The 22,641-nt window shown below is 37.9% G+C and overlaps 1 protein-coding gene across 3 annotated transcripts in view; it reads left to right on the top strand.

The window, feature by feature from the left end:
* The window catches only part of ARAP2 (ArfGAP with RhoGAP domain, ankyrin repeat and PH domain 2), a 233,428-nt gene that overhangs the window by 60,684 nt on the left and 150,103 nt on the right, over positions 1 to 22,641 (top strand). For all 3 annotated transcript variants that reach the window (XM_019480415.2, XM_019480405.2, XM_014594961.3), the window contains exon 9: positions 1,940 to 2,118. In XM_019480415.2, coding sequence (XP_019335960.2) covers positions 1,940 to 2,118 — 179 coding nt within the window. The remainder of the gene's footprint in view (positions 1 to 1,939; positions 2,119 to 22,641) is intronic.

Below are 22,641 nucleotides of genomic sequence, written 5' to 3'. Positions count from 1 at the left end.
CTATACATGAGGTCTTGAAGAGATTAGATGCATTTGGGGGGAAAACTATTCAGGGAGATAAGTCATAGGTCATTGAGGACTTTAGAATTTTTTTTCTTTCTGATTTTCCACAAAAGAATTATATTCTAGCTACATAGGTAGATCCTACCATAAAAAGGAGAGGAGTCAAGAAGCAGAACATGGAAGAAATGTTATTAGCTTAGCGTTTCTTCCTTCAATTTTTTTTCTTTTTCTTTGCATATGAAGAGTACATACAAGACTTATGATAAAGAGAGTGGTTAGACTTTTGTACCAGGGCCAGGCTTCTTGCTTGGAGGACGACTGCATAATAGTACCCCTTTCTACTTGAACCTGGTCAGATTTATCTTGATCAGAATTCAACACTGTGTTGTTGGGTTTTCTTTAAACTTTTTATACTAATTGCTATCAATGATATGTTGAAATCTATTGACCTTTGGCATTATATCGCAAAAGGGTAGTACTGTTCATAGGAGTTTTGCTTGGAATGTCCTTTCTAAGCTGGTCTTTCAGGCAATTAGCCTTTTCTTTCAAACTTCCTTCTCTGACACCCAGTTCTACCAAAATGGTTGCAGGAACTGAACTGAGGAGAAATTTTCTTCATCTGGTTGTGTGTGTGCCTTTTTGCAGTATAATTACATTTGTTTTATTGCTATAAGCCTGTCCTTGCCCATTTACTATTTTGATCCATCTTCCATTTCTTCAACCTCAAGTCACATCTAGGTGTCTCTACAGTGGATATACAATAGCATTTTAGTTGCTATAATTTTGCTCAATTTTTTTTAAAGTGAAAAATTGTTGAGACTTGTTTACAAAAAGTCACTATTTTCCAACTATGGTCATATGGACAGCTTTTATCAAGTGAAGCTTTAGCTATGGGGGCGTGGGGGGGTGGGCAGGACTTAGTAGCTTTCTGTTACTTTTTTGATACATCTACTTCTATCCTGAGGTAAGAGAAACTCAAATGGAATGGCTTGCTTCTGAATGAAACAGATGTAAACTGCCTAGCTGGCTTCCATTTACTATTGGATAGGAGCAGGCCATGTGAAACAGTTACTGTGGAGAAACTGGCACATGACAAATCCACACTCCTTTTAATTGGATACATTTTTTTTGTCTGTCCAGTACCTGAATACAATTCTTTGAAACAGATTCAACTGGAGCTTTCATGGTATTCCTGTTACGTGGGGCAAGTCTAATAGCTAGATCCATAATATTCAGTGTTAACATACTGATCTGGGTTCAGTACAATATCTGGTGCACCCTAGTGGAGTGAATGATTGATTGTATTGGTAAGAAGCTAAATTTAATGAAGTCTGAAAAGGATTGTTAATATGTAGTTCCTTGATGACTGCAATTCCCTGTAATATTACAGAAGTTAACCAACTACACCCAATGAAATGGATGGAAAAATATTTTTTAGTATTACATGAAAAATAGTAACTGGGTACAAATTACTTTTGATGTCAGTGTCAGTAGATGCTGATTTTGTCAAGTGCCTAGCTTGATACCTCTTCCACAGATCTTATTTCTAGAGTGCAACTTGCTGGGGTGTAGATTTTGTTTTACAATCTTACCTGATGCCTGTTTGTGCTTTATTCCTTTGCCTTATGGAGACATCCACAGTTAAACAAGAAGCGGGGAGGGGGAGGGGGGATCAAGGATATAAAATGTTAAACTTCAGGAGATAGGCAAGTCACTATTTGATGAGATAAGTGAAGGAGTAGGAAAAATAAGACCTAGACCAGGTTTTCCTTGTATTGTCCAAAATAGAACCAATCCATATGATCACTGTGAAAACTAGAACAGGTTTGGTGGACTGCGGGTCTGATATGTTATGGACATGAATGTGAGGGGAGCAAGGAAGTGGCAAAATTCCAGAACCTTGATGTAACTCATTGTCTAATTCTTTTTTTATTAGATGAAAGGAATGACTGGATTAATACAATACTCAGTGCCTTAAAATCACATACTGATACCTCTCAAGCTCGACCCACTGTTGCTCCTGAGAGAAGTGGATACCTTGAATTAAAGGGGTATAAAGCGAAAATCTTCACTCTTCTTCAGGGTAACAATGTCTGGATCTGTAAAAATGAACAGGTAAAGGTTTTATACTTATTTGTGGATGGATGCTTATAAAAATGATTAAACAAGTTAGAACTTGATGCTTCTAATGAACAGACACATTTTAAGAAAAATGCATATCTCCTGTAACTTTTTGTGAATTTCTTCAAAAAAAATCCCAAAACAAGAGTAATTATCATTATTTCCTCTGTACGTTGGTGTTACAACATGGAGGTGAGTGGAAGGGTTGGGACTAATGCACCCTTTTCCTATGTGTCTGTTTTACGCACTCTGCTAATAGGACTGGGGGGTGCATTTTGTGCAGAGGATTCACAATCATTGTGTTACAGGATGGTATACAGTAATGAAATGTATAATAGCTGAGATTATACCATTTAAATACTAAGTTTTTTCCAAAACTTACTGTATGATTTAAAGATGCTTTTGACTTTCACCATTTTTTCATTCAAGCATGTTTTACAAATTTTTTAAGTAGTTAGTTACCTCAATCCATCTTATAAAATCCAACTTGTGTATGTATGGAATGTATTTCTTTTTCTAAAATTTATTTTATTGGCTCCATAATATTAGTAAAGTAAAAAAGGATGCACTTCCCATGGAGTTCTTGCTAGCTGGAACTGGCAAAAAGATCCAAAGGGGTAAAAACAGCCAAGTGCATTTCTCTCTCTTTTTTTTTTCTCAACTTCACTGTAACCAAGATACCTACATGCCCATGCAGTTTCATCCACCTTTGTGTGAAGGAGTGTATACTAAACTGGATTTGTGGCCCTCTTTGGTCTCTCTTATGATTCTCCTTGCTACATGAATTACTCTGGCCCCAGCTTGGGGCAGGTGATGTCTCCAGATTTGGGGACAGGGCTGAATCTGAAGCAACTGCCTGCCCCAAACTGATCTCAAGTCCAACATGAGGGGTCCCTTTCCCCCACTCCCTCTGCCCTGTGTTGAAAGAGGGTGGACCTCATCTTGGCTTTGAGTAAATATGGTACTTAGGTGGATGTCAAGTCTGTCTCATTTCTAGGACTTGCTCATCCTTTTTTTGCCCAGGATATGTCTGGTCGGTTTGAATTGGGAAGAAATTTTCCTTTCCACATTTTCTGTGCTAAATTTGTATTCTGCACTTTTCTTGCAGTTGCTTGCCTGAAAATATCATATCAATGGTGGATCATTCTGAGTGAAAACCGCATTGACTTTTGGGATAGATTCTTTTACCTAGATATTGTAACCTAGGGAGCTTGATGCGAGTAACAATTTTTCTGATGAAGTTCGTCAGGGGTGATACCTCTATAATAGTGTCACAGTCATTTCTATTCTTTTGTTTTTGTCTAATTGTACAAACGAAGCATTGTTGAAATCTTGTGACAGTGCTTCCTTTTTCCAACAGACCACTGTAACTTCATGGACCTTTCAGAGTATTTTGTCATAGACAAAATTGTAGATTTCAGCCGGCAAGCAGTTGTTGCTGGATGCCTTGTTCCCAGGGATAGATTTAATGGCTTCCTGCAAATCTTCTAACGATTGTCCAGATCCATCATAACTTCTAACTGCAGTAGTCCTTTGAGCTCTTTGCGTTTAATTCCAGTCTCACTAGAGTATAACATTCTATAGCTCAATCCAATTCTTGAGTTGTTTTTATTTATCAGTAATGACATTTCTGTTTAACTCTTTTAGCAGAGCTGTTTTCTTATTGACTGGACCAATTGCTTGTTTGATGCCCTCTTACATTCCATGGCTATCACCTGCATGAGCTGTTTTCTGAATATCATTAACACAGAGTTTCAGTCAAAAATCTTGGGCGCACCTCTTAGCTTCGTTTTGCATTTCTCGTTGAGCCTCTCTCAGATTTTTCAGGGTTATGGTGTTTGGGAGGTTTCTTATAGTTGTTTAGCACTTTCATTTTGTTCTCAACCAGTGTTAGAAGGGTTTCAGAGTGCTTTTCAAACCAGTCTGCATTTTTCTTGCATTTTTTGCCAAACGCAGCATCATTGTACATGTTAGTTTTTAAGCTTTGCTAGGCTTCTGTGGCTGTGTTGTTAGGTAAATTTGCTTTCACAACTTGTTCATTGAATAGTTTGCTTTTTTCTATGTCTTTAGCTTGGCTGATGTCTATCCAAGGATGACTGGTAGTTTTGCTCTGGTGGATCTTTTTTATATTGATTCTGACTTTGCATGGTCAGTGTCATGGTCAGCACTGTGATAAGACCTCATTGGTAGGATTTCTTCTGAGTGGTTATGTCTGGTCAGTACCAGATCTAACTGGTGTCTATGCCCTGATTTTGAATGTTTTTATGATGTCTTCCTTGTGATTTTTCCTAGCAAAATAGGTGTTGGTAATGCATAGATTTTGACTTTCACAAATTCTAATGCTTGCTGGCCATTGTTCACTGGCAATATGAATGACATGTTCATAATGCTCTGCTTGCTTGTACAAAATTGTTGCTAGAAAAGGCTACACATATAACGTATCTTGTGCATTACCTGGTGGACACAACTTATCTCAAGTTCTTACCTAGGAAGTGGTACTTTATTATTATTTGGGTAGGTCCTAGATGAGAGGTTTTACTTAAAGGGTACCATAAAAAGGAAACTTAGTTGAGTATAGGATATGTGGCATTTAGGGTCTTCCATATGACTGAATCTTGAACAGTGTAATAAGTGTGTTCTCTGTAATATAACTTACTTTTATATCAATATAGACTAGGACTAGTAATTTTTAAATGCAAAAACCGGTCAATGTAGTTTAACTGACAATATGTGGACAAGGACTGGGAATATATCTCAATATATTACACCCCTGCTGTATATAGTATTATAGTATTCTTCCCTCACTTAGCAATTTTTATTTATTAATTTTATGAAAGACTGGATAAAGAGAGAAATCATAACAATAGGTAGACATTTAGAACTAATATTGCTTAAATTTTTGGAAAAGGCTACTCCCAAGAAAAATATGGAGAGTTAAGCAGCTCTCAAAGTACTTGAGTGACTAGCTTTGCTGCTTATTTTTAGCCTAGTTTTTAAACTGTTTGGCTGCTTAAAGTACAAAGCCTTGGACACAACTGCAGAATTTAGAGGCCACATGTTCAAGTGTCTGGGTTCCCTGCCCCTGCCAGTTGATATAAGATATTTTTTTTAAATTTGTTCAAGATGTTGTAGCTGACTATGGGAGTGCTTAAAGTCCTGAGCTTTCTTAAATATTTGACCCTAGATATTTTACCCTCCTTTGCATTTGCAACTGATTATATTGGAACCACTAGAGTTTTGGTTTGATTTCCCTTTCTATGACTTGTTCTTCTGTAGTGTGCTCTTTTATTAAAGGTAGGAGACTGTATAAAGCCCAAAGCCTTATGTTTGTTTTTATTCAGAATATAAAGAACGAGTTTTCTGAAAACATTTTTCTAGCCACTGTTATGTTTTATTCATATTCCATCTTACTCTTCTTTTGTTTTTCAGTTTTTTATGTGCCTGTAATGTTTTTTTAGACTTCCTTTAAATCACCTCATCCTCCAAGAATTTTTATGCCATTTCTTTGATTGTGTGATTTTATTTTGTCTGCTTTTTGCTAATAATGTTTCTTTTTTCGTTTCATCTATTTCTCTCTCGTTCTGATGCTTCCCATTTTCTTTTACTCTTTATCTGCATTTTATTTACGTCTCAAATTTGTACCTTTTTTTTCCTCCAGCAGCCATAAATAATTTGAGTATTTGGAGAACAAACTTTTGTGCAGTATTTCTATTATATGCAAAGGTGTTTCCTTCCTTGGTAACTTGGGGAGGTGAGGATTGTTCTAGGGAATAAAGAGAGGGGAAAATTTATGATGAAAGGAAAAAAACTACTTGTGTGAGTGAAAGATATTAAATGGCAAGAATAGGACATGCCTACCCTCATTTAGAAATCCTAGCTGTTTCTTTATGGAGATGAGCTGACAGTTCTCCTGTAGGAGGAGATCCTATTGTAAGGGAACTCAGCTGCTGGACCCTATATGTTTCTAACACGCAAAGTAGTGTTGTTTTGTGGTCTCCATTTTTAGCTCTAGGGTTCTTGGGCACCCTCCTAGGTGCAGAACCCCATCTGATGTCCTTCTTGGCTATTGGGTCCCTGCAATCCTGATAGTGTAAACTCTGAAATCAGTACCACATGGCTCCTTCGTTCCCATGTTTGCTCAGTAATCTACCTTGCTCTAAACTACTTGATCCTGGTATGATGTAGCAGCCAAATAAGCGGTCCAGGAATTGCTTCACCATAGGCTTTTTAAAGAGCACTGGAGAGTTGTAGAATTTTGAAGACTGACATTCCTGAATGCTGTTTTCCTTTTTCTGACCTCATCCCTCAAGAGTCCCAAGTTTAATAATCAGTGTCCCAACTGCCTTATATATTTAAAAAAAAAAAGAAAGGAAAACAAAAACACTTCCTGCTTTCCTCTTCCTTGCATGTGCTGGTGAAATGGCATCTTTCTTAGGAAAGCTACTCTTTTCAAAACTGTCCTTTTGTCCTTGTTTGACCCTGTATGGTTCAGTTATGTGTTATAGGTGTTGTCCCTTTCTGAAGCCAGTTTTCCTTATACAGGCACCTTCAAGGTCAATGACCCTGTAGGTCAAAACTTAATTCTTTCAATAGATAAGAGTTAAATGTTTATGGCCCTTGATAGCTCTGTCTAGCTTTTCAGACAGGTGTCAGGTCGTTGCTACAAAATGGATGCTCTGCTCTGCAGAGGACACTGCATTAAAGCATAAAGCAATATAGAGTGTAGCCGTGAACAAAATAGGGGCCCACAGTTTCATGTGGACACATTTCAGGCACAGCATACAAGTATTAATATGAACCTTGTTCATGCAAAAATATATATATATATATTTTTAATTTGCAGTACAAAACTGTTTGGGTACATGGTCTGCTTAATGATTTTAGTTAGAATTTCATGTAAGGAAAGTCTTTTGTTAGTTGCCTTTAAAGACTGTCTCTTTCAATTTTTCTTGGATATTTGGAAATCAAAAAGAACATGTGTACCCTTTTAACACTTACTACTTTTTGTTTTTATTTATACTTCTTTCTCTATAGGTAATTGCTCCATTATTTTATTTTCAAGTTTAGAAACAAAGAATTTTTCATTACTTTTGTTGTAACATTTAATTGAAGAAAAAATAACAAATGCATCTTTGAAACCAGTAGAGTGCTCTAGCGTTCTAGAAATCTTTCTTTTTTCAAAGAAACTCTATTCTACTCAGTAATTACCAAGCAAATATGCTGAGGGATGTTTCATATCCTGGCCATATTGGAATTCACATCCATACTAGAAGTACTCCCAGAGTGACTTACAGGGGTTTATTATAACTGCAGTGCTAAAAGACATCTATTTAGACTTCTTACAATGTTGAAATGAGATCAGATCAAGCTGATTTATTGATTTCTATTAAACTTGATGGTGAAAAGACCACTGGCACTTCAACAGATTTTCCCTTGTTGTTTAAAAGTGGAGAAGAGCTTGAGCCAAAATGCCAAAACCTAACATAACCACCATGAACTTTGTGAAGTTCAGATTGAGATCAGAACTTCATGTCTCAGGCCTGTTTCTAGTTAAAAAGTGATTGGTTTAGCTGGAGCTTCTGGCACTGATATACTGCTAGTATGAAACCATCAATTTCTTAGACTGTGTGTGTAGTGTGAATTTCTTAAACTTCCTCACTAGAGCAAAAGTGAAAAATAGAACATACAGACTCAACTTATTCAGCCTGTAACATACTGAAATTCCTATTTCTATTTCAAAATCATTCACACTTAAATAGAAATTTATTCTGGTCCTGCAAGATGGCTTAAATCTTTGTGTGCGTAATGCTTGTCTGTTGTGATTGTGGTGTTGATAACCCCTTCTTTCTCCTGCGTAGTAAGAGGAGGATCTGAAAGACACTTTTTCCTCTCACTTTTAAGCAAGTGAGCAAGATGCTTGAAGAGGCTCCAAGATTCCATGGTAGTTAAAGACACAAAGTTACTGTCACAGGAACATGCAGTCCTGTCTGTAGAAGTCGTTTTTGATGTTTGTCTGCCTGTCCCTTCTTATATCATTTCTTCAAATGGTTCCAGACTGTGTTCCAGCTGGCATTGGAATGTGATTGGGATATTCCTCGATGATCAAGATTTGGGAAAGTACATGTGTGTTTGGAAAAAATATTCTGTCTGTAGTTTAATGTTGGAACTGTGATAAATTTACTGAATTCTCTCCTTTACAGTTCCAAGTTTTTATCATCTTTTGTTTTTAATGATGTTACTTTTCATGTTGATTTATTGCCCTTTTTGATCACACTTTTTTTTAAGAGCAGAAATTACTTGCTGTATTCTAGATCCAGAGATGTATGTATGTTGAATAGGGCTTGGGGTTAAGACATGTATGTCTTTGCTATGGAGCTGAAAACTGAAGCTGCGAGAATGAATGACGTTCTCTAGGGAGAATATATCTTAGCTTTGTATTTCTGTAGAGTACAGATTCCTGAAGAATACAAATTAGAAAGAGAATTGAAGAAGAAAAGCTGCCAAAAAGTGATGTTACTCTTAACAGCCTTTGTTTTAATGTTTCTCCATGGTGGCCTGAATGGAACAGGAGAAGATGGTTAGACATCTTGTGCACTAAACAAAAGTATTTCCACCGATGAGCAGAAAGTTAAGGGAACTCTACAACAAAAAGGAAGGTAGATGAGCATAGAAAAGGTAAGGAGAAATGGGTTTTACTAAGGCCTTAATGGTGAGGGGCCCTAACATGGCAGGGCAAGAGAAAAAGGACATCATAAATATAAATTCAAGGAATAGGAGAAAGCTACTGTGGCAAATGATAAACTACAGTGGCAGGTCAAAGGTAAAGAGCAGGGAGCCAAGAGAGGAGGAATGTTGATTACTTTTAGCAATAGTTGAGCAAAAAATGTATGAAAATTTGTTTGTTTGTTTGCTTGGTTGCTTGCTTGCTTTTTGTAGTGGGAGTAACTAGGGAAAGAATGAATAACAAAAGAAAAAAGTGTTAGAAAGTAGAGAGAGACAGAGAAATAGTAGTTTTTTTCTGTGTGCTTTATTTTCTTTTGTACCTGAGATGCTCTGTTCATTTTTGGGATCTACTTTGTCAGAGCACTATTAAAAGATCCCAGAAAACCAAAGACCGTAACAAGGCTGGAAGAATTAACTTTCATGAGCGAAGTCCAGAAGATCTAAATTGGATTTTTATAAAAGATAGTTATATAGGGGTAGAATAAATAGAGAGCTTTTTCAAGCGTACAAACACCAAGTCGGATATAGCTGCATTTGCACCATAGAAGACTAGGACTAATGGGATGAAAATAAGAAAGGGAGACCCAAAGCTAAAAATTGGGGATCAGGGGCAATAGGGATGGTGGCAGAGATGTGGAAGTCTTAGATGCTACACTGTTAGTACATTGAAAATTAAACTGGCCTGCTTTACCATTATCCCATATTGTACACTTACTATCTGGGCAGAAAATAAGCGTCAAAGTCTGATAGTAGGGAGTGTCGGCTAGATGGAAATCAGAGATGGTACTTCTGTATGGCACCTTCCAGGACAGGAGAAAAAGTAGGCCTGCCAGTTTTGAAAATAAATGAAGATTGTTTAAAGGGGGTGGGGGGAGGAGCTGAACAAATATGTTCAGACTTCGAAAATATGCTTGAAGATGGATGCAAATGTTTGAAATATGTCTGATAGAGGATTGTGCATGGGGTTGGGAGGTAGACTATATAGCCAGTGGTTCTCAACTTTTTTTGTACCAGGACTCATTTGTAAACATTGGCTAGTCCTGACCCAGCAAATAGTTTAAGTAGCTAATACACAAGTATTTTTGCCTCAAAATACTTATTATACACTACAAGTTAAAGCAGCTCAACACTTGTAATTTTGAAGACAGAGATCAATATAAACAGGAAAACATTAACAGCAATATCAGCATGTGGCCCTACTTTACTCCCAAGTGACAAACATGCTTTTCCATGTTTTTTTGTGATTATTCATGACCCTTTCATATATTCTTGCAACCCATGGGTTGAGAAACACTGCTCTATACAGTCCCAAAGAATACAAATTGAGTAAGAAGAAAGAGAAAGAGTAGTCCCACTGAAAAGTCAGTGAAGGAGAAATGAATCAAAGTAGGAGAATTACAAGGAAAGCAGTGCTGAGGTGTAGAATCTGAGTGAGCAAGCAGGAAGATTAAGAATTGATGTGATTATTTAGGGTTGTTTCCCATGGCAAAGAAGCCAAAGGCAGAACTCTCAACCTATATAAGTTCTTGCATTTCATCATTACCATGGTGCCTGGGAAGGTTGAATGAACAAAATGACAGTAACAGTATGAGGGGGAGTTGAATTTTAAGGCTACCTAGAGTGAAGGAGGACTTTGCTTCAGAAACATAGCAGGGCAGTTCCATACCTGGGGCAGCCATAGTGCATGGAGTGGTGCAGAATGCCACTGTGCTGATTTGCAGTGGTGTAGTCAGCCTTAGCTGTGGCTATTTTTGCTTCCTGCTCCCCACCATAGGCAGCACCCAGAGCTTCTGCCCCAGTTGCCTCCGCACTCATATTTATTTCTGCCATTTGTCTGCTTAAAGACCCTAAAGATGAAGAATTAATAGGATCATTAGTTCAGGTGCGCTTATGTAGGTGGGAGATAATGAGAAATGAGAGTTGTTTAATTTCTTGTAATTGGGGTGTGGCAAGGGAGACCATGACTAGCAGTGAGAAGAGGAAACTTTTTTTTTTTTGTTCTTCAAGTGGCAGACATTGGAAGTTATACATCTGAGAGAAGCTGTGCGTTTGAGAGAAAATAAAAGCAACCTGGTTGTTGATCAGTTCTATAGATATGTAGATGCTTTATAAGTAAGCATGATTGTATGACTATATTGGATTCAAGTAGCCTTAAATTGAAAGATGTGGTAAAAAAAGAAAAGACTATTTTTATTGCTTTACTTCATTCATACTCTATATATTTTTTCCCCTTAAAATTTACTAACTCAGTAAAAAGAGGGAATTTTTGTTAATCTCAAAAGTTGAGAAAAATCTTTCTTTAGGTTCTTCAGGATCAAATTTGCCATCATGTAACACTTCTGTAGTAGAAGCACATGTTTTAATGTGAATCCAACTACCTTTAGATGCAATTATTACCATTATAATACAGTTGTGATTATTAGGGGACCTACTTAAATTGTGGGTTTTTTGATATTTGCAGAAACCATTTTGTGATCACTACAAAAAATGGCATTAGCTGTGATTTTTCTCAAGAAATCAACCAAAAAAAACCTTAATAAAAAAATGCTGGCTCCCCAGTGTGAGCCCGGGGTCCTTGCTGCCACTGCGGCCCAGCTTCACAAACCGCCCATGAGGGTAGGCACCAGCTGGCCAGATGGCACGAAGGGCAGCCAGCAGACAATATGATGATTGCCCCTTTGTCCTTCCTCCCCATGCAGTCTGTCCACGAAGTCAGCGCTCGGGGATGAGGCCTCTCTGCCATTCTGTGCTGAGGAGTGGGGCTGCCACAAAATGACCATGAAATTGGCTTTTTGGGTCATGACCAAGCAGTGGTAATTGCTTTTTCTTGCTTCGAGGTAAGTCCCTCGTGAGCACATCTACATGTGATGCTACGTTGCCATAGCCATTTGCTACACTGACATAGCATCACTGGGCAGAAACCATGACGCCACAGCTACATCACTGTAGCAGTGCACTGCCTCATAACACATTGCTACAGTGACCTAGTGTCTAAAAATAATCATGCACCATGTGAATGGCGCAGTGTGGGCTTATTACTGCGCTGTCATTTAGTACTTGGAAAAAGAAAGTACTCAATGACATACTAAATGACGGCACAGTGGTACCATAGGAGTACATGTAGACGTAGCCAGTGATGATAAATTAAGTCCCCGTTTCTTATTTGCCAGAAACTCTTTAGCTTAAGACATCACTTCAGGACCAGCTGTTCTGTTTGTCTTAAGCATTTAAAGCATGGCAAAGATAAACTTAAGTTCATGTTGTTCAAAAGCAACTGAAAGATACTTGAATCCAGTAAGAAAGTTTGAAAACCTCCTTTATACTAACAGTAAAGTACAAAATGAGTCCTTGAAAAAAATATTGAAGTGTATTGTGTTGATTGCATCTCTTCCACTCTGAATTAAATTCATTCCCACCACTAAAGCCCATAAGTGTAATAAAAGGTAAGCTAAAAATGAAGAGTTAAAGTTGTACAAGATAATGGTCTAATTTTTCTTGCGTAATCAATGACTATCAACATCTACAAAGGGAAAATATATTCCTGTTTAATTAATCTGAAATAGCACTGTATCAAAGTATACAGAAAAGTTCCAATTGGTTATCTGCTAAGAAAAAGACACGTACTTCTCAGGTTCAGCCATACTATTGGATATATTGCTATTACTATCTAAACATCCTAGAGACTTTTTTGTAGAAGTTCAAAAGCTCACTTCGACCAAAAGTCTCATGGTTAGTTAACTGAAAAGAAAATTGTTTCCACCTTCCCAGCTGCATTGATGCAACTATCAGGAATTATTTTTATACATTTGACTCCAAGTACCATGACCACATTAAATTTGTAATGAGTAAAAGAAGCCTTTGTTCAAATCAGAAATAATGGTGAAGTAATCTACAGGCACAGACTAAATTTGCAAAGACAGTTGAAGGAAATTTCAGACCTGGACTGATAATACTAATCTAGTTTGCCTCAATTAACAGAACTAGAGCTACACAAGAATATAATGCATAACCATGTATGCAGTTCTTATATTTAAAAGATGGTTTATAAAGCCCTTTTTGCATCGGAGACCATAATAAAAGTGGAGCTCCAAAGACCAAGATATAGTTAACACTGCTCTGGTATGTGAATATTATGGACAGTATACATCTGTATGGTTACCTGTGAGTTTATTTTCTAATGTATAATTAAAATAATGTTTTCATTTGCTTAGCCATAAAGGGTTGTATGACCCATGAATGTATACATTTATATGGGATGATTTATATGTATCCTTTACAAACCAACCAGCAGCTTTACAGTCACAATAAGATTAATAATAAGGTACTTTCTTCAGAATATAGAAAGGCCACTATTTTTCAGGAAGCTTAGATGCTTCAAAATATGGAAAACATAAGGACAGAAGCATTTTTACTTAATTGATTCTTTCGGGACCGATGGCGGTCTGAGGCTATGGCCAGTAGCCCGGACCATCAGGTGGGGTTTTTCCACGATGGGGTAGAGTTAGGGATGGAAGCGTATTGGTTTTACAAAGAAAGCTTTACTTACAGTGCCGATGGTCACAGTGCAGGAAGGAAACTTGCTTGAGTTGCAGTTGCACACAAACAAACACAAGTGAGATCTCTTCCTAACCGAACCGAACCAAGATGAGTCGTCGATGTACGACTCCACGAGCGCTTCACACGGGGGTACGTCAATAATTCCACGATGACGGGGAGTGGTTAGAGTTTGATCAGGTCCCCAAGTCCTCCTCCAAGACACACGCGGAGTTTGCTAGGCTCCACAGCGCGCTCAGAGTTCCCCACGAGATGGTTGTGGAGTCCTCCAACTTGGGCGGAAACTGCTCTAACCTTTTATATGGCTAGCGAGCCAATTGCTAGCCGCCACGTAGGAATAATTTAGAATTGACCAATAGTGGGACGCTAATTTGCATACGTGTGGCAGGAGCTCTTTGCACCAGGGTTTTCTCTCTGCAGCTGAGAAATCCACCGTGCAAAGAAAGCTCCGTGTGGCGGGAAAATTCCAATGTGCCGAGGCACTAAAAATCATTGGGTTATGACAGATTCCTATTCAGTTTTTGGTGTAATTGAGAACTTTGATTTTTATCGAAGGGTAAAAAATAAAAGGTAGGTTGGGACACTTTTTCCAATGCCTAATTTTTATGTATCTTCCATATTTAAGGTCATAAATAGATACCAAGAACAAAACTATTTTTTCCCCCAGTTCATATTTTCTACTTCAGGTACTATGCTGTTTGATATGGCATAAACACTAACATACTTGTTTTTACATACATTTTGTAAAATTACTGTCATAATTTGAAAATGGAAAGGAAAAATTTGGGAAAGATTCCTACACAATATAGTAGGGTTAGGTAACATTTATTACCTTTCAAAGGCAAAGTTCAAAGTAGATGCATTTCTCTCAAAGTAGTAAGAAATCAAGACTGTCATACTTCGCTACTTCAAGTTTTTGGTTATTTAAAATATATTTTTTTACTGTCAGCCTGCCATTTTTTAAATGTTTTAAAATACACGTCTCTGAAATTGATCTAACTCAATGCAATTAATAAAATAACATCTACCTTAAATTAGTTTTTCTGAGCTAATTTATACAAGTAATATTTCAGATCTGTTTGTATATTGCTTGGAAGATAAGGAGCCAATCAAGTGCAAAGTCGTATTTTAATATCTTAAAATCTAAATTTAAGCAAACTCTTTATAGTGGTGAGATTATATTCCAATCCTTTTAACATACACAGTGGGACTCTCAGTGGTCATGAACCTGATTACAAGGCTGCAGTGTTTCTGTTCATATTGTTTGGGAAAATCCCTGTCTTCCTCCTTCTCCTTTTTTTATTATTATTTTTTTTTAAAGAAGACTTTCAGAGTAAGAACCACCAGAATTTGCTCCTGAGTTTAGCAGTTGGTCTTTGATCATCTCTCTCTTACTGTCCCCTTCCTTTTTCCTCCTCCTCCCACCATTTCCAGCATACACACATTACTATCTCTTGTTTTAGGAATAGGCAATAGATACAGAGTTCTAAGGAGGTTGCTCTTTCCTTTGCATATTGAGGGCAAGTAGGATATGATTTGGAGCACCGAGGGGGCTACTGCTTCTGGACCCATGAGAGAATAAGAGTTAAAAATTACCTCTTGCTCAAATGATTTTAGACCAGGTGACTTGAGTTTTCATCAGCTAGGAGAGTTGGTTAATTTGAGCTATTATAGATTACCCTTCTGCAAAATTAATAGCCATTGGACGAGACACGTCAAGCGCAGTAGACATTCTACTGTGCATTAGCATGGCAGGCAAAACCCATGCTGATGGGCGGTAGAATTAGTCTGCTGCACATTAGCATCACAAAAAAACATGTCAGCTCTAAGTTAGTAATTACAGGTACTAAACTTAATGCACTGTAATTGCGGCACATTAATGAATATGTAGACACACCCATTGAGAGGCTTACCTGACATGTTTTTATATTTTGACTTTCTATGATTCTGTTTCCCTTTTATTTTTTGTACGGTAAATTACTGATGTGTAACAGTTTACCTTATGCCTCATACAAGGTGTTTGTTCTCCCTACTGTTACATACTTTAGTCTAAATAAATAAAGCATTCCAGCTGCAAGGGGAAGGGATTTTTAAATTTACAGCATACTAGCAGTACATAAGTGTGTTTTCTCAGCAATAATGCAGGTCTCTTGCTAATAAACTGCTAGACCAATGATTCTGAACCTAATCAACTCAAACTGAATTATTGTTTCATGGAATACTTCATTGCTGTTACTATTACTATTAATATTTTGCATATAATGTAGTGTTATCTTGTTAGGGGTTTTACCAGTTTAAAATTTGGTCACTTGAAAATACATAATATAGACAAAGCTACGAATCATCAGCTTAAATGTAATTTCCACTTTACGGTAGGGGTGGGAGAGTTTACATGTCTTTGAAATAAAATGCTCTAGAAAAAGAAGAGACATTAAATGAAATGAACTTTATAACAACTGTTAAGTTTTATTGGAGTTTAATTACCACTTATCTCTGAAGTTTATCTAGAGGAATAAAATAAGGGAATGTGTTTTAAGAATGAAACCAAAGCAGGCATGCTGTTGTGTAGTTGGAGGAATCAAAAGGATCCCTCCATTGAATATTACTCGAGGGAAAACTAATTGAAGTGCCCAATTAGCCCCTTAGAGAGGCTCCTCCATTCCTGTATCTGTCTGGAAGCCCAGTTTTGGGGTCTTAGTTATGTCTGATGTGTGGGTCAGAATGAGATGTTTCTGACAATTTCTTGTGGTTCAGCTGAGCCTGAGGCCTATTTGCTTATGACACTCCATCTTTCATAGCTAACCCAAGGAAACACAGTAGCCAGTGTGCATATCCGGCAGCCTCAGATTTGCCTGGTCAACTGACCAGGCATTTAGATTTGGGTTTAAGTGGTGGTGTGGGAAGGGAGGGGTTGGACGGGGGAATGTTAGTCCTGAAAGCCATAAAGGGGGAGGAAGAGCTACTAATGGGTATCCAGGCAGAAATGAGAGCAGAGATTTTTGATCTTTTACACATTGCATTGGAAAAGAGAGGATTTGGCTCTTGGTAAATACACAACCTACTTTTATAGATGTAGCGGTACATGTTTGATTTTGCTCCAATTTTGATGCATTGTTCTTCTGCCTGATATGCAATCTTTTCATAGTATTCCAGAGCGCCGATTTTCCACTTCTCCCTTTAAAACTGATAGACTAAAGGGGTATATTGTTATGGCTCACCTTCTTGCTTAGCTTGTTCTCATTAGTATCTATTAACACTGTCCAATAGATCAGCCTTTCAAGTTTCATTTCTGGATGATCTTATAAAACATAGATACTTTTTTTGTAATTGTTATCTATAAGCAGCCATTCATAGAAAACAAAACAGAACACGTATGAATTGTACAAAGCTTATATGGCCTTATTGGAACTCACTACTAAATGCTAATGTTGGCACAAAAAATTACATTTGCAGAAAGCTCTGCTTTAGAGGTATTCATTATACTATTGTGATGAGTGTTCTTCATCTTCTGGTTATTGCCAAGGTATTGTACATAAGAAATCTGTGCTAATATATGCTGGTGGAATAGTACAGAAATTTTACTGGGACTAAAAAAATAAAAAACCAAACCAAACCCCAAGGTTAATAGAGTGCATCTTTGCTACAAAACCAGGAGACGTTATCTCATCACAGTTCTTCATGATTCCGTGGTGTTAGCTATTTAGGTCTTTTAATTGTACCGGTCTTTCATCCATAAACTTACATTTCATTCCAGTGCTGGTGCATGCAAATTTATTTAAAAATTTAACCCTGACAGGGCTTGTGCTATTTTTGTACAAGCTGCTTGCCTTTTTGATTGTAAAGGCTTGAGACTATACATATTTTCTGCATGTGCCATACAGCCTGAACAAAAGCTGTTGGTTATAGGATATAGATGCATGTATTTTGGATGACTTTTTGGCATCATTAACACCCCCAGGATCTTTTGTCATTGACTTGAGTAGATCCAGGATTTTATTTCATTCCTGCTTGCTGGCTCGATGTCTTATTTAAAAAAAAAAAAAATCATAGTGTTGTTCTGCAAAATATACCCCTTCCACCTTTAGCGTGTTGATAGACTGCATCTATCGGTACTTTTTATATATAGAAAGACTCTTTTAAAATAATTTATCCCAAAATCATTGTAGCATTTTTGTTGTATGTGTAAAAAGGACAATGCTGCTGTCGGATATTCTGAAATGGGATGATTTACGTAGTTTATTTTGGTATGGTTTCATAAGTTTTAAGGCTTGTCTAAGATGCTCTTCATACATGTAAACATTCCCAGGTCTCACCTAACTTTTTCTTGCATATGATGAATCTTTGTGCATCAAGCCCCGGTGGATGTCAGCATTTCTGTTTTTCTGAGTAATACCTAAGGATGATGCGAAGGGTAGTTTTTTTGCTTCAGTCTGTTTGTTTGATGTCCAGAGAGGTCAGAGTGATGACACGGTTTGACTCTCTAAATCAAAGCAGAAGACTTTACCAGCTTCTCCTTTGCTGTCAGCAAGCTGGCACCATAGAGCGTATTACTTTATTAATTACAGAGCTTTGTAAAGCACCTTGAGTCATTTTGGCACAAGTGCAATATGGTATTATTGAAAACAATTTCAAGTGCATTAAATGTAAAAACAACATTAATAGTACTTTAAGGAAGTAAATAGGAAAAGTTGCAAAAAGCCAAAGTTAAATTTTCCTTAGCTGCATTACCTAATATATATTAATGCCTTTAAAATAGGTCCTAACTAGTGATCAAAAGCACCACATACAATGTTCACTGAAGCAGATTAATATTGCTATTGGCAATTCTGCTTTTCTGTATTCTTTTAAAATTCAAATTAGCAAGCTTTAATGTTGTCCTCCCTCCCTCCCCCCCCAGCGAAAGCAGAAGTAAAAGGAATCTAGGAGACAGGTGGAATAATTACATTTCTATGGGCATACTTTTCTGTCTTATTCCATGTCCTATAAACCCTTCTTTTATTCCTGTTCACAATATGACAAGAAGCTTGGTGATAATAACAGCAGATAAGTGTAGAACAATTAAGGTGAATTCTGCTTCACCCAGAGTTAGATTGTGGAATTCTAGCTACAGACTAGTTCCCTACAGAAGAGAATTTTTTTTTTCCGAGTGAGGGTTTTGATTTAAAAAAACATGTTGTACTATTGTAGATAAAAAAGAAATAATAGCATCTTATGCTTCAGGGCTAAACTTACAAAGAAACCCCCTTCAAAAATGCTAGCTCTTAGTTTTCACTCATTTTTGATGATGAAAAAATAATAGAGCAATTCCTCCATTGCAAAGAACTTGGAAAGACTGTGGCAGGTCAGAAAGTTTTTGATGTTATGGATTCCATTTTAATTGAAGTCTCTACTTTTATCTTGTCAATCTTGGATAGGTGTGCGCACACCTGACCAGTGTTAATATTGTGCGTAGCACCCTTTACCCTTGAAAGGCACCTTGGTTGAGAATCACTGTTAGAGAGTATGAGTAAGCTTGTGTTCATTGGATATTTCTGTTCCATATGATCTTTTTTGTTAGTTCCTCCTCTAGTGGCAAATGAACCCAGTATCAACTGGATTAAATAATTTTCAGTTGTCAACCACTTGGTGTCTGATATGGGTAGACTTGAACCTTATTTCTAACTTCATCTGGTATTAACATAAAGGTTCCTTTTAGTTTATATTGTGACATTCAGGTGCAACCTTTGCCATATACCTGGAACTTGAGCAGAACCACTGCCTTTTGATCTGGACTGTTTTTAGGAGCCAAATTTAGGCCTTTACATTATAGATGGTTGACAGTTAAGGGCTTGAGCATTTTTGGCCATAGCATTTTAAAAAAATGTATTAACATAGGCATTATCATCTGCATTAAGATGTAATTGTGGAGACAGCAACTGTATGCAACACTATAGACTGGAGATTCTGTCAGAAGCTGCCATGCAGGGTGGTGGGTGGCCATGTCCAGTATTCGCTTGGGGTTTGAGATACCAACCAGGATCAGGTAGAGTGAACAGACTTCAGTAATGGACTGGAGCCAGAAGTCAGGAGGTCAGTCTGCAGGCTGGGACTGAGGCTGAACTGAGCCTGGAACTGAAGGCAGAACACAGAGTCAGAGGTGAGCTAAGTCAGGAAAGTCAGCCAAGAACATGGTCTAGGAGGGATAAGCCAGGTCAGGAAGCTGAAGGATCAGGCAGAGCATGAAGTCAAGGAACAAGCCAATCTAAGAAGCCAAAAGAGAATAGGCAGAGGCATAAGCCTCAAGTAACAATGAGGCAGTCTGGGTGGGGGTTGATCCTTACAGTCTGATGCTTCCTGCTGTGGGTCAGGGGTTTATATGGGAGGGAGGTGTCAGCTGACTATGGCTGGCCACTCTGGCAGGGAGTGGATGGGTGGCTAGGCCTAGATGGAGGTTTCTGGCCACCTGCGCTGAGCCTGAATGGTCAGCTGGAGAAATGACAGACCAAGAAAAGCAGCTGATCTGGGCAGGCTGAGATCCTACATTGGAGGCTGCAGCCTGACAGAAGCTTTCTGGAAGAGCTACCTTTTACTTTTCTCTCTCTTCTGTCTTCCTTCTTTTAATCCACCTCAATTATCTTGTCCTTCTTTTTATGTTTCTCTGTTCTGATAGAAAACAATATAAACCAGTGTTCATATTGTCAACGTAGGAAGCCAATAACCAAGAGTATGGTTTTCTTAACTTACTTTCTGTAGATTGACAAGGCACTCGCTCTCTCAAGGATTTCCTGGTTGTGACATTGATAGGATGCCCACCTTAGAGATTGATAGATTCATAGATGATAGGGTTGGAAGGGACCTCAACAGATCATCAAGTCCAACCTCCTACCCAGGCAGGAAAGAGTGCTGGGGTCGGATGACCCCAGGCAGATGCCTATCCAGCCTTCTCTTAAAGATCCCCAAGGTAGGGGAGAGCACCACTCCCCTTGGAAGCCCAATCCAAATTTGGCCACCTTTACCATGAAGAAGTTTTTCCTGATATCTAGCTTAAATCTGCTCTCTGTCAGCTTGTGACCATTGTTTCTTGTTACCCCAAGAGGCGCCCTGGTGAACAGAGCATCTCCGATCCCTTGCTGCATTCCCCCTAATGAATTTGTAGGCAGCCACAAGATCACCTCTCGGCCTTCTCTTGTGGAAGCAGAAGAGGTCCAGGTCCCTCTGTCTCTCCTCATAGGACTTGTCCTGTAAGCCCCTAGCCATACAAGTGGCCCTCCTTTGGACCCTCTTGAATGTATCAACATCCTTCTTGAAGTACGGCGCCCAAAACTGGATGTAGTACTTCAACTGCAGTCTGACCAATGCCACGTAGAGGGGCAGTATCACCTCTATTATGTAGATTGGACTAAGAGATTCAACAAGCATTTTAACTTTTAGAGTGTTTTTTGTCAACAAAGTTATGTGATACTGTCTTAGAATGCACTACTGGGTTCAGAAGAGTTCTCGCGCTTGAACAAAGGACATACTCATGGTTGTTTTCACTTTTGCAAAGCTTTATTTAAGGATACTCGCAGAGGCAGGCAATAGGACAGAGCAGAGAGGACGGTCACTTCACATCGGCCTTAGGCAGCAGCTGCCACTCCACATAGTTCTTTTGGCTCTGGAGTGTCTCGATCCTGGGGATGCAATAGCCTGCGCTGGGGCTCCGCGCAAGTCAGAACTTTTGCCAATGCTGAGGAACTCATTGTAACTCAAGAACGTACAGCTTATATAGTCTGGAGTAAATAATGTTATTTCGAGCTAGGGATTTGGTTATCTCAAGCTAAGAATTTGGGGATGAGTTGTGATCTAACACACCTGGTGTTTACTACATTCTACTGTATTACAATATTCTACTATCTAGGTTCATGGTTTGGTCACACTTACCGAGCAGGAGGCTATGTGTCATTTCGCTAGCCTACTATGGAATCAGCATGCAGAACTCTTGCTATTAGCATTAGCAAAGCTCTTACTATTACAGATACAATTGTCAAGTATCAAAGTAGGTAAATATGGTCATATTTCATGGCTTAAATATAGGCAGGCATGTCTTTCTTTTTTATTTAAGTAACAATAGTCACAATCATATTATTTAAGGACACTCTCTGTGGTGTAAAAACACAAGGTTACAAAAATGTATGATGATTGTAGGCTTAAAAACCCAAAATGTAAAGGGGAGAGGGGCAGTAGGTTATCAGTGCATTTTTCCTTTTTAGTATACTTTACTTTTATCAAGTATCATATGAATATATATGCATCTATCCTTTACCAGTATCCATTGTATATATGGATGCACATGTGTGTTTGTGTGTGTGCCTGTCCTGTGTTCTTTACATTAGGCTGCCTGCAAAGTCATACAAGAAGGCAGGTGGTTTTGAGGCACGAAGTTTGTCTAGTATCTATTCTAGTTATTCACTTGTTCAAATAAGAGATACTGTATTTACCCAAATCCAAGATGACCCCCCCACTCCCAAATTTATAAATTTCTTATAATTTTCCATGTACAGAATCTAATTACTAGGCAGTTATTTTAAATTTGTCACTTCCCCCCTTGCCCCATGATACTTGTCTGTCCAACCACTAATCTATAGATAGATAGATAGGTATCTGTATAGATCTATATATCTATATAGATATAACTTTTCTTTTCAAGGACATCACATTATACACGCACACGCATGCGTACATATACACACACTTTCATTATATTTAATCCTATTTGGATAGTACCTGCAATTAAATGGATATATGCTTCTGTCATTTTACCAGTATCCATTTAATTACAAGTACTATCCAAATAGGATTAAATATAAAGAGAGTGTGTGTAGTGTATGCATATGTGTGTGTGTGTGTGTGTGTGTGTGTGTGTAATGTGATGTCCTTGAAAAGAAAAGTTGAATATGCTCTCCCAGAATATGCACATTCTGTTTTCTATTGTAGGTGTTTCTGAATCTCCAAGGATATTTACAGATTTACATTTACAGCAGAAACTAAAATTTGAGGAAATTGTCTTACTGAAAGATATGTTGTGGTTGTGAGTAAATATATAACTGAAGGAAGTGGGTAGCTATAGTTATTTATTTGTGAACTATGACAGTTAGAAAGTGTACTTTCATTTTTTTCTAACAGTGGAAAAATGACTCAATTATATAACCAGTTTCTGTTTAAAAAAACAAAAGTATACTGAAATACTTGAAACCTTTCTCACTGTAATAAGTGAGCAAAAGT

Source organism: Alligator mississippiensis, chromosome 2 (genome assembly GCF_030867095.1).
Source record: "Alligator mississippiensis isolate rAllMis1 chromosome 2, rAllMis1, whole genome shotgun sequence".
Taxonomy (NCBI): domain Eukaryota; kingdom Metazoa; phylum Chordata; order Crocodylia; family Alligatoridae; genus Alligator; species Alligator mississippiensis.
The sequence above is the reverse complement of the archived record's forward strand: the minus strand, read 5'-3'. Positions and strand labels throughout refer to the sequence as shown.